Source organism: Vanessa cardui, chromosome 22 (assembly GCF_905220365.1).
Source record: "Vanessa cardui chromosome 22, ilVanCard2.1, whole genome shotgun sequence".
Taxonomy (NCBI): Eukaryota; Metazoa; Arthropoda; class Insecta; order Lepidoptera; family Nymphalidae; genus Vanessa; species Vanessa cardui.
In genome coordinates, this window is record NC_061144.1 from 10,180,362 (window position 1) to 10,192,751 (window position 12,390).

Consider the following 12,390-nt stretch of genomic DNA (forward strand, 5'->3'; position numbering starts at 1 on the left):
TCAATACACAAGTTAACTATTTTTTTTGAAAATAGAAATCCAACTATCAAGACACAGAAGTTTCTCGTGACCATTTAACATTTACAATAAGGCAATGTACTTGAAGTTACAAGATCTAGAAATTAGCCTAAACTTTGTTTGAGCGCGTTGTTGTTGAAACGTTTGTAGTGAATAGTTTTAAGTGTTGAAATAGAGTTTTATTGAGACTGCGTAATTATTTTGTATTATAGTTTCAGACGAGCTTAGATGGGAATTCGCTTGTATAATTAGCATTATCTTTAGAAGGCTTTGTTCAATTTTGTTCCTTTAATATTGTGTTGAAGTTATAAAGGCTTTTGACTTTGTTATTATCTATTTTATGTATTTGAAGATATTATAGGTTTAAATTTCTTAGTATTGTTATCAATTTCTTTTCTTATACCAAATGAACCAATGACAAACGAGTTCCATTTTTAAATTATTATAATTCTAAAAATTACTAAACGTCTTTATTGAAACTTGAATCAATAATATCTAATTGTACTGTACTTTGCACTTTTTGAATAAAACTTACATTCAAATACATATTATGTACACTTTGGAATTGCGACAAGATTATAAAGTTTATATAGTTTAAAGATAACCAACCATAGCGCGATTCAGAATACAACTAATGCCATCTAGTGACAAAACAACGATACAACAAAGTGGATTTAACTATTAAAAAAAAAGTTTTTAGAATTTATGTCATTAGCTTTGAACAACATAAATGTCGTCGTGAATATTTATTAAAAAAGTAATAATACCCTTTTCAATTTATTTAAAATCGATAACCAATAATAAAACTCGTAGCTACGATATTTTAGGTTTCAATTTAAATTCCAGCGCTGCATATAAATATGCTGTTGTTTATTTTATGAATTAAAAACAATGTAGGTTATAAAGAGTGAATTAATTCAAAACGCCCCCAGTCCATTATCGTTAGACATAACATTGCTTCGGACAACGTCAAAGTTTATTTACTCTTGGAACTTTCAAGATCTTTCAACTAGCTAAGTTTGTAGAGACTAACTAAGCAAACTTAACGCTAGTGCGACGGCAGGCAGGTGCAGATTGCTTTAAATGACTTTGTAGCATGTACTCAGAATGTGCTGGCGTTTACGCTTTTACACATTAATTGGGTGTGCGATTTATTTTACTTATTGTACCGCCAAGTAGCACTTTGTATTTTTTTGTTTTAAATTGAATGGTAAGTAAGCCAGTTACGGACTCTAGAGATTTAAAATGTTAATTCCCACGGCGATTTATGTATGTAAGTGCACAGTTTGAATGACTATGAATGATGGTAAGCACTAATTAGGTAGTCTATTTTCAGATCTGTTTTCTTATTTTGAATTGAATTTATGATACTTGTTACATTTTGGTTTTTAGATACATATATTGCATTCAATTCTGTTATATTTCTGAAAGCAATTATGCCAGCCTTTTGATTTTTCTGTCGTATGAGATTGCTCTATTTGTTTATGCTGGTTCTGGGTTTAATCCCCGAGTTATGTCGCTATGGAGTTACTGAATTTTTCTGACGAAAAATCCGTAGCACAGACCGTAGAAGTGGGATGTGTATACCTTGGGTATTACATAAGCAGGTCCTGACCCTATAATCTTATGGTCGTGTCAGTCTTAGTGTCATATCAGATTATGATAAGGAAGGACTATAAAGGGGGCCTGTGTTTGCGCACACACTTGAATATAAGATGTGGAAATAACGATTCTCCCTTGTGAATGACGTCATTATCATCATTATATTTATTTCTACCACATAATTTAAGCTTAGTTCGAAAAAAAAGGTCGTGAAATATGTATCGTAAGTATTCCCTTCAATAAAACATCTCTGAGATCAGAATATGTCCTAAGTAAACATTCAGTCATTGACTTACAACGTAAAGGGAATTCAATAATTTTATTTTTCAGTTCCAAAGTGTTATTTTATATTTTACATAAAAAGTTATGAAAGTAATAAAAACATTCATTGTTATGTATTTTTAATGACGACGAAACACAACGGATGTTACGATTTCACAGATAAAAAAACATTTTACAAAAATATATTTTTCACTGTTATCAAATAATAATATTATCATTGAATTTCGGCTATTGTAGCTAATTTTAATGGAATATTCACAGCGGGAAAAATACTTAAGTCATGCACTCTCCACTCTCTCATAATTTATTTGTTCTTTTCAAAAACGAATTTGAGCTTGTTTAAGAATAAAAGCCTTAACATTATTGCCGAGGCATAGTAATATAGTACTTTTTTAAGTTGTACTTTACACTTTTAATTACAGATTTAATTACTCTTCAAATGGAAACAAACGGTTTAACGCTAGATATGTGATGAGGACCGCCTGGGTGAATATCATTACCCAGGCAGTCTTGCACATTATGACATCAAGTTTCATTCAGTGTACCCTTACCATTGAAAGAATACATCGTGAGGTAATTATCTATGTCTCTCTATATAATCTTGACACATATATGACATCTACTAGTTTTTTTGTAGTCATAAGGAAATTATATGGCAGATATCTTAAGTCAAATATATGCACACCTTAAGAGCTCATGTTTATATATTTTGACTATTATCGCAAATCTAGCTACGTCTTATCTCTTGCACGTTATTGGGTTATTTTTTAAACTCTCGTAGTCTTAAAAAAAGTAATAAGAATATTAATAGAGCATTCAAATCGGGAATGATAAAATCATGTCGATACATTTAAAAATGCTTTTACGTACAACCTATAACCCCGTACTAAAACAGAAACTATGAAAGTTTGAATTAACCATAAAATAAAAGTTATAAACATAAAATTTCAATATAAAACGACCTACGTAAAAATGTGCTACGATGTTGCTTGCTACGTATCGTAGCGCTGACATCGTAGAAGCGCTACGCGAGATAAATAATGCTGCGCCATTGTAGCTTATTTGTTGATATATTTTTATTTTTTATTGCTCTCTCTTCTACGGGCCAAGGCTAGACTATTTTGCTTAACCTAAATATTGAACAGGTTTTTTGTGCTAAAACTGCCATGCCATTAATTTAACTTAAATTTATAGTTTATTAATTCCTGCATATTAGAAAATAAAAAATAAAGATATATATGGAAATCAATTTCTTTTCATATTTTAACGTAAAATTAGTTCGATGAGAAAATCATTCAACTTGTCAAACATTGTATCCGTACATAAAAATAGATTATTTTAACTAAATGTCGCTATATATTGAATGTATATTTTTATTTATTTATTTTGAGTGGTCACCACCACTAACAATCATTCTCTATCACCAATGCACCTCCAATATTGGGAACTGTAGCCAAATAATATATATACCCTATACCCTATACCCCATGTTTCTGAAATTACAGAGGATCAATCATTTTTAAATTTGAAACACCGCAAAACTAAGTATTGCTCTCAGACAGTATGGGTATAGAATTGAATGAATTAGATAAGCGGGTAGTATCTACTCAGAAAGACTACCACCAAGTGTCATTCTTGTTAAGTTATATTACATATTTGTATTCTTTTAAACAATTCCAATGCTTAATTTTTGATATTACCGTAGTTTTTACAAATGTAAATGTACATACAAGTTAAGTATGTGGGTACTAACTTAAGTTTCTATTTTAACTCTTTGGTTAGGAATCTTTGTCGTGATTTCGTTCTTAATTCAAAACATCTTACATAAGTAGAAGCGAATTTTTAAAGTTTTGATCACCTTTTTTGCTTCACTATAAAGTATCACTGAGCCGAGATGGCCCAATGGTTAGAACACGTGATTTTAACCAATGATTTCGGGTTCAAACCCAGGCCAGCACCACTACATATGTGTGCTTAATGTGTATGTATAATTCATCTCGTGCTCGGCGGTGAAGGAAAACATCGTGAGGAAACCTGCATGTGTCTAATTTCATTGAACTTCTGCCACATGTGCATTCCACCAACCCGCACTAATGACGTGGTGGTATATGATCCAAACCCTCTCCTTAATGGAAGAAGAGGCCTTATCCCAGGCTGTTACTTTACGTATTTTTTTTAAAGTATCACGTGCTCTATCTGCCTTTTATTTATGATCTGACAACGAGTCTATGTTTCAAATTAAAATTTCAAGGTCAAATTTGAGTTTATCGATTCTATACGTAAGATAAATATATCTGAAAGAAATTTACTTCTGTAATGTGTATATAACACAATAACAGCTTGTAAATTTCCCACTGCTGGGCTAAGGTCTCCTCTCCCTTTGAGGAGAAGGTTCGGAACGTACTCCACCACGCTGGTCCAATGCGGCTTCACTTGCGTTTTAGGGTGTTGGTTTCAAGTCAGGCAGAAAAAAGCAGCCTATGTCCTTTGTTAGAGTTCAAGTTTGCTTCATGCGCAATTTTAGAACGCGTAAATCTCAGGCAAGCAGCGCTGATTCATGTGCTTAATTTGTCTTTATGATTCATCTTGTGCTCAGCGGTGAAGGAAAATATTGTGAGGAAACCTGCATGTGACAAATTTCATAGAAATTCTGCCACATGTGTATTCCACCAACCCGCATTGGAACAGCATGGTGGAATATGTTTCAAGCCTTCTCCTCAAAAGGAGAGGAGGCCTTTAGCCCAGCAGTGGGAATTCACAGGCTGTTGTTGTTATAATATTAATATAGATTTATAATATTATTATAGATTATTTTACCTCAAATATCTCTTGGGTTTTGGTTTCCTTTGTAAACAAGTTAGTTGTTTAATGTTTGTAATGTTTTGGGACAAAAGACATACTGACGGATACGTTGCTTGTATTACAATAGAAAATAGAATGAATGGATCTTTTTGAAGCTGACTGTACATGAATGTGAAAGTGTCAATCCAGAACGAGTGACGTGACATGACTTCGGTGTCAGTCATTCATAGTGACGAAGGGTTGACGTCACAGCGTTCGGGTAGAGACGATAAAACTGATTTACTTGAAAGAATAATAAAAATTAAAAATGATTATTTACATATGTTTTCAAAGGAATATATCTATGTGATATGATTCCCCCGTTGGTTAAGTGTCTAGATATAAAAAGGCTGATGATCCTGAGGTTTGCGTTCAAACCCCAGATCCAGTTGATTAGAAAAGGTATTTGGAAAACTTTCAGATACCACCTTAGGTACCACCCATTCATCAGATATCGGTGGTAGCTTCACTAAATAAAGTTGTAGTATGTTGCCTACTTGAATAAAGTATATGTCATTGTTTTATTCGTAAATTGTTAGTAGTATATAATAATATACTACCGAATATTTGACATTTAAACGATAACTAAAAAAATGCCATATATTGTAAACAATTTATTTCATTTACATACACCCCCCCCCCCTTCAATTATTTATGTGACGAGATTATTGTAAACACATAATCTAAATAATATTTCCTTCAATAACTCTCTAACTAGTCCGGTAACTGTTAAAGTTAGAACACACAGAGTGACCAAGTATATTTATAGTATACTAACAAGGCAGTCTTGTCTCACAGTTTAATGCACGAGGGACAGAACTTGCGTACTAACTTAGCTTATGCTTGATAGCATACTGATGACGTATGAAAATTAAAATGTTTTTTTTTTTAAGTTTGCTTTTATAAGTTATTTTGATCCCCACGTTAAATTGTATATCAACGGTAAACAGCAGCCTGTACATTTCCCACTGCTGGACTTCTTCTCCCTTTGAGGAGAAGGTTTGGAACATATTCCACCACGCTGTTCCAATACGAGTTAGTGGATACACATGTGGCAGAATTTCTTTTAAATTAGACACACGCAGGTTTCCTCTCAATGTGGAAAACATTCATCACCGCCAACCACGAGATAAATTATAAAGATAAATTAGGCACGTGAATATTCAGTGGTGCCTGGCTTTGAACCCGCAATCGTTGGTCAAGAAGAACGCGTTCTAACCACTGGCCCATCTCAGTATTTACTCTATTTCTCAAATAAAATATATCATCATCTAGACGCTGATTTATTTAATATTACTCTGAGCTAAAGACATAAATATATGTTCGGTAAGATATATATTTCATTAGGACGGTTGTTATGTAATATTAGTTGTAATATTGTCTTGGAAACTTACTTATTGTAATGCCGTGTATCTATAGTATAGACACACACACACACATACACACGCACACTTAAACAGATACATACATATCCTTATAAGTATCAGAATTGAACATTTGCAATCGCAAATTTTTCTTTAGAGAATTCCGAATTCGATTTATAATTTTAACCTATTGGAAGAACTTCCTACAATATTAAATATTATTAAAGAACTTACCCCAGACCACGGTCCAGTAACCCAAGTTGGGCAATTATGTTCGTTGCACGGCTGAGATGACCTCGGAGCGGGAGACATGCAGCCCGGTTCTGAGCTGGTTTCTACGAAATACAATAGAAATTTATAATTTCTATGGTACCCTACGGGTAACTTTGATATATACAGGCTGAATATAACACCACTCGTTCCCAAGACAAAGACGAGTTTATTAATTTGAATTTCCAGTCGCATACAGATATTTTCTAGTGACAAAGGATAGCGTGATTTAGAAAATCATACTAATTGTATAACGCCATCTATTGACACATAGCAAAAACTAAATAAATGTTTAAAAATTATATACAGGCACACTAACTTTTCTATTGAGAATTACGATACAATCATTTGAAAATATTGGTCACTTACTTACAATATTCATTAATAAAAAACAAGAATAGGATGGTTCATCTTTTAGCAGATATTGTTAATATCTGCAAACACAATATATTATGTTAATTATGCTACATAATAAAATCATGAATATGTAATATACAATTAATACCGATATAATATAAAAAAGATATAAAAATGTATACCTATGAAATATTTTATTATATAAAATATCTGCCAATTCAGGATACTCCCTAAGGCCCTATTTAGTCTCAGAAATAATAAATAGAATGAATGTTATCATATAAAACAAAAATATATCTTGTTCGAAGTAGAGTAATGCAAAATCCAGTTTAAGCTTGACAGTTGACTTGTTCTATTTTTGAATGTTTTTTCTAACGATTTTGTTTTTAAATATTAATATTACCTGGATCGTATGTGTCTGTACGAAGTAGAGTGATGTAAAACCCAGTTTAAGCATGAAGGTTGACTTGTCATATTTTTAAATTTTTATCATAGAAATATTACTTTTTAATATCAATAATACCTGGATCGCAAGTGTCTGCACCCAGTTTAGGCATGAAAGATGACTTGTTCTATTTTTAAAATTTCTTCCTATCGATTTTTTTTTTAATTTTAATAATACCTGGGTCATATGTGTCTGTACGAGTGATGTTCGCGGATCTCGCACAGAGCACACGCCTATTTCTCACTCCACCTCCACACGTCACGCTGCACGAAGACCATTCCCCGACGTACCATCTGTGTAAACAAATAATCATATTATATAAATATATTTAGCTGGTATTTTAAATGCGATAATTTATTTATAATTATTGTGAATATTAATTGCAATACAGCGGGGAAATGCGGATTGCATTCTTGCCAACATTCCACGAGGTCACGATTCGTACAGTAACTGTTTTTCATTTTTATTTGTATATAATTGTAGCATTAATGTTAATAATTGTTATATACATAGCAATGATAAATTGATGCACTCAAGAGTCAAATTGTCTGAATACTTTGAATACATTATTATTTATTTTTATTTAATTCATTGTATTATTTGTTCTGGTCAGCATCATCAGCATCAGAAAATATATTATTTTATTAAAAGTTGCGGATGGAAAATGGGCCATAACTAGTTAATTTCAGCAAACACAAGGGTTGCAAAGTTACATTTGTGACTCTGGCACTGGCTTGCTCACCTTTCAAGCCGGGATACAAAAAGTACTGCCATCAGAATTCATTCCATATTAGTTATAGTAAAGGTAAATACTACAATCTTGGTACAATATACTTCAAACTGTCTTCAAAATGTCTCGCCGTTAGCCCAACAGTAGAACATTCACGGTCTGCTATATAAATATATTTTTAAAAGCAAGAGAAACATGTATTATAATGTATTTCAAGCTGCAGTTTAATGTTTCTATGAAAAACAAAAAGTAGCTATTTCACATTCTACGTAGCGCGTTAAACGGCGAAATAAAACCGAGTCGAAGGTTTACGACAGTTTACAATTTATGGAGCTATTTTTTAGATTAAATACCCAAAAACGTTATGCTCAAACTAAATAGTCTTGCTAAAGAGAAGTTGGTTATAAAAGGCAAACGATATCATTGTTTGCCAAAAATGTTTACAAGCGATGTTTGGTACAGATATTTATTTATATTATATACTTAGATAGTTTATGTGTATTGCGTTGAATAGTCGTGTGTTAGATTTTGGAAATTTAATCGGCTATTTTGCTATTGGACAGAGAACCTGTCCTTTAGGTCGCTAATTTACAATTAAGTAACATTTTGTAAATAGTTTTTTCAGCCTGCTCTTCATTTGATGATAAGTTAAGGAGCCCAAGAGCAAGGAGTTTTTATATCCAGCTGCTCTAAAGCAGATTGACCCATGTAGGCTTATCTCGAGTTACACCTTTGTATTTCACGATATTAATGAATAATAACCATAAATATAACACATGCAAATTAAGAAGTCCTCCATTTGTATGCCTTATTCGATTAAAATTCATCTATTCTAATTACAACTACTTAAAAGAACTTTAAAACTAATATTCTTGTTAATACTTACTTAAACGGGCACGGATGTGTGTTACATCGCACCACAGCTGATGCTGGCTTGCTCGAACCATCGCACAGTTCTTCAGGCGCGTCGAGACCTGTGAGACGATCTCGACAAACCGCTAATGACATCTTATATCCTGTTAACAATAAAACATAAATATAAGACAACAGTCAGAAATCTGGGGGCACGGCAGTGCCCCAGCCAAGTCCTATTCAAATTCGGCTTCTATGACATCTCACAACTTTTTACGATGGAAAGACTGCAGCGAGAGGCTTGGCATTTTTATTACATTTAATGTTTTTGGTGGGATACAGCATATACATAAATTCACTAAAAAAAATGCCTGTCATAACAATAATTAAAATATAAAGCGAGTGTAACTGCAAAGGTCAACTATTCATAGAATTATATAAGATCTTCTTGGAAACTCTCTGCATCTTCTATTCTAAGATTTATATAAAAATAGTTTTGAAGTATTACAAAAAAAAGTTACTTAAATTATTAGTATGCATATATATCTGATGCATTTGTAATTAAAAATACGTAGTCAGTAATTTAATTTCGACGAAAAGATGTTCGATGTTTCCATCAGTTAAAATAAGAATGAAGAGAATACTTCAAAATTGAAATACTGTTTAATATCAAAGATACAATCTGAAAATAAATTGTAAAATTTCTGAAACTAGCTTTCAAAGTGAACAAAATTCTCAGTTAAGAAAAAATAAAAATACACACAAAAAACTGTAATTGTAGGTTCTTAAACAAATGAAGTTGCTTGCGGAAGCTAGTTTTATTTGAAAAACTCTGAATTTCTACAAAACTACTTCCCGAGCTCTGTTTTGATAATGAAAAAAGAATTGTGTAAAACCTGCAGTGTTTAAATAACCATTAGGAAAAGCTTTCGGAATCAAAATTACCGAACACGAACGAAAGTTTTACTAGAACAGACATACAAATAAATATATATTAGTAATGATTATTTAAATAAAAAAATATAAATAATTTTATTTGGTGGTGGGGTATGTCCCACCCACCCACACGTACTTTACGTCCAAACTACCAAGTTAGAATAAATACTAATTTTTATGTTCCAGTTTGAAGGTTGAGTAATACATTGTAACTACAGGCACCGGGGACATATCATCTTAGTTCCCTAAGTTGGCAATGGTTGAAATTTATGACATTGCCAATGTTTATGGACAGTGTTGACCAGTTCACATCAGGTGGTTTTTTTGGCTAACTGTTATATAGGAAAATATAGGTTCGTCAATCCTTAGGACCTTAGCACAGTCTCGGATTGGGCCAACGAGTTATTTGGATTTCAGAACCAAATAAGGTATTGGCCCAACCCCAGATTAAACTCCAAGTCTTGGGCGTGGCAGTCAATCTCAAACACACCATGATTCACCACCAAGTACACTGCCTGCGATCTAACTTTGCATACCGACGTTAGGCACTAGAGTTTATAGACTTTTTAATAGGAAAATGGAATTTTGCTTTAATGAGTTCGACCAAGAATTTGACCGTTTATCTTGCAGCCATTCATTTTTACTCCTTAAATAACATCTACGTCTAAACAGGAAAAGACAAAATAATACGATTCGGTACTTTTATATCTTTATCCATCGATTTTAGTTTTTTATTTTTTTTACTAACAAAATTCGTATACGTTTCCTACAAAAATGATTTACTCGAATTTCGACTACTGGGTGAAAATAGTATTATTAAATAATAGCTTCGCACAGGAACAATAAGAGTAGACATGCTTTTAAATTCAAGAATGAACACAAAAAGAAAAAATGTGTTCTTCCAGCTACACCAGATCAGATTCTATGCAGGTTTGTTGATACACATTTGAAATTCAAGGCTTTTATTTTTAATATGCTTATAACCACATTATTTTTAATATGCTTATATACACATATAAACGGTCATCTTGGATCATTCCCTATAATGTATTTTGATCATTTTTTTTAATCAATTTTCTTACATTTTAATCTCTAAAACTTTGACAAACAATCCATTTCTTTAAATATTTTCACTTGTGGGATATGTTTTCAGGTCCGTTGTTTTTCTGGATAAGTACTATACACTCATCAAATATTCTTAGTATAGTTGTTTTATATAAAGGGTCAGTGAACCAGTGTAAATAAAGGCACGTGGAACATAATATCTTATTTATCAAGGTCAATTGATTTAATTATTTGGGTAATATAAACCTATAATAGTAATTTTGTGATTGTTTACATAACCCATATATTATGTATCACAATCCACGGATTATATGTGTATGAAATTAATAATTGGTAAGTCACTTCTATTTTTTTTAGGTCTTAGTTTCCAAGCCATAGTAATGAGCGATTAACGAAGCAAAAGACGATACTTCTTTTGAATACAAAAATATGTAAATAAAGATAAGTAAATTTATCCCCAGATTCACTTGAATACAAAATTATTTCAGTTCTCTCGTCGTTGTATTCATAATTTTCTGATATCAAAATTTTGGTATTTCTTTCTGAAGTTTTCGAGTTTTCCGATTTGTTTCCGAAACAAAATTCTAATTACGAATTTATTTATTATTCATAAATTGGTGAAGTTTTAATAAAATGCAGCTGTCATTTAATTTTGAATAACTGTAAAGCTTGCATTCTTTTTTCAAATGTTTTGTATAGTTTTGAGAAACAATCACTCAAACAGTACAAATAGAAGTGTTTTACCAAATTTACGTAGTCTCTTTATCATTTTTTAGTATCTTATCACAACAAACAACAACAACAACAGCCTGTAAATTCCCACTGCTGGGCTAAAGGCATCCTCTTCCTTTGAGGAGAAGGTTTGGAACATATTCCACCACGCTGTTCCAATGCGGGTTGGTAGAATACACATGTGGCAGAATTTTTATGAAATTTTTCATATGCAGGTTTCCTCACGATGTTTTCCTTCACCACTGAGCACGAGATGAATTATAAACAAATTTGAACCCGCAATCATCGGTTAAGATGCACGCGTTCTAACCACTGGGCTATCTCGACTCTCAGTATCTTATCGCTGAATGACATTTGACTTCCAAAAACTAAGGCAAGTGAATTGAGGAAATGTTAAATGCGACATAAACAAAAGCCGAAATCTTCCATATATGTATCAACAACTCACATTGGAGAAGTATGACGGAGCTCCAAATATCTTCTAAAATGAGAACAGATCCTTAGCTCAGCAATGGGATAGTTCGAAGCTGCTACCTAAATTAGTTCAGCGGTATTCGAATGATGGTGGCGTTCTGACCGACTTCGTGCATGGTGCTCATTCTTAAGAAAGATCAGGATTACACAGGACATACTATAGTATATAAGTGTATGAAAACATAGGTGCACTCTCTGTTTCCTCTCATAATCTGATGGAATCGAATATCCAACACGCCCATAATGTTCATAATTCCACCTTCTAAACTCCGAGCTACACAGAATTGTGGCAGAATAGCCTTACAATCGTTCCGACCCACGATTTGAACCTAGAATCTCAGGTTTGGTAGCATTGGAATTAAGTAATCAGTAAACAAACACATGTATATAAGAATACATATATAACCTACTTCGTTTTGTAA

General features: G+C 32.5%; 1 protein-coding gene across 6 annotated transcripts in view; it reads right to left on the reverse strand.

The window, feature by feature from the left end:
- The window catches only part of LOC124539275 (protein madd-4), a 446,643-nt gene that overhangs the window by 36,454 nt on the left and 397,799 nt on the right, over positions 1-12,390 (reverse strand). For all 6 annotated transcript variants that reach the window (XM_047116602.1, XM_047116606.1, XM_047116605.1 and 3 more), the window contains exons 10-12: positions 8,796-8,925; positions 7,357-7,472; positions 6,342-6,442 (exon numbers count right to left, since the gene is read on the reverse strand). In XM_047116602.1, coding sequence (XP_046972558.1) covers positions 6,342-6,442; positions 7,357-7,472; positions 8,796-8,925 — 347 coding nt within the window. The remainder of the gene's footprint in view (positions 1-6,341; positions 6,443-7,356; positions 7,473-8,795; positions 8,926-12,390) is intronic.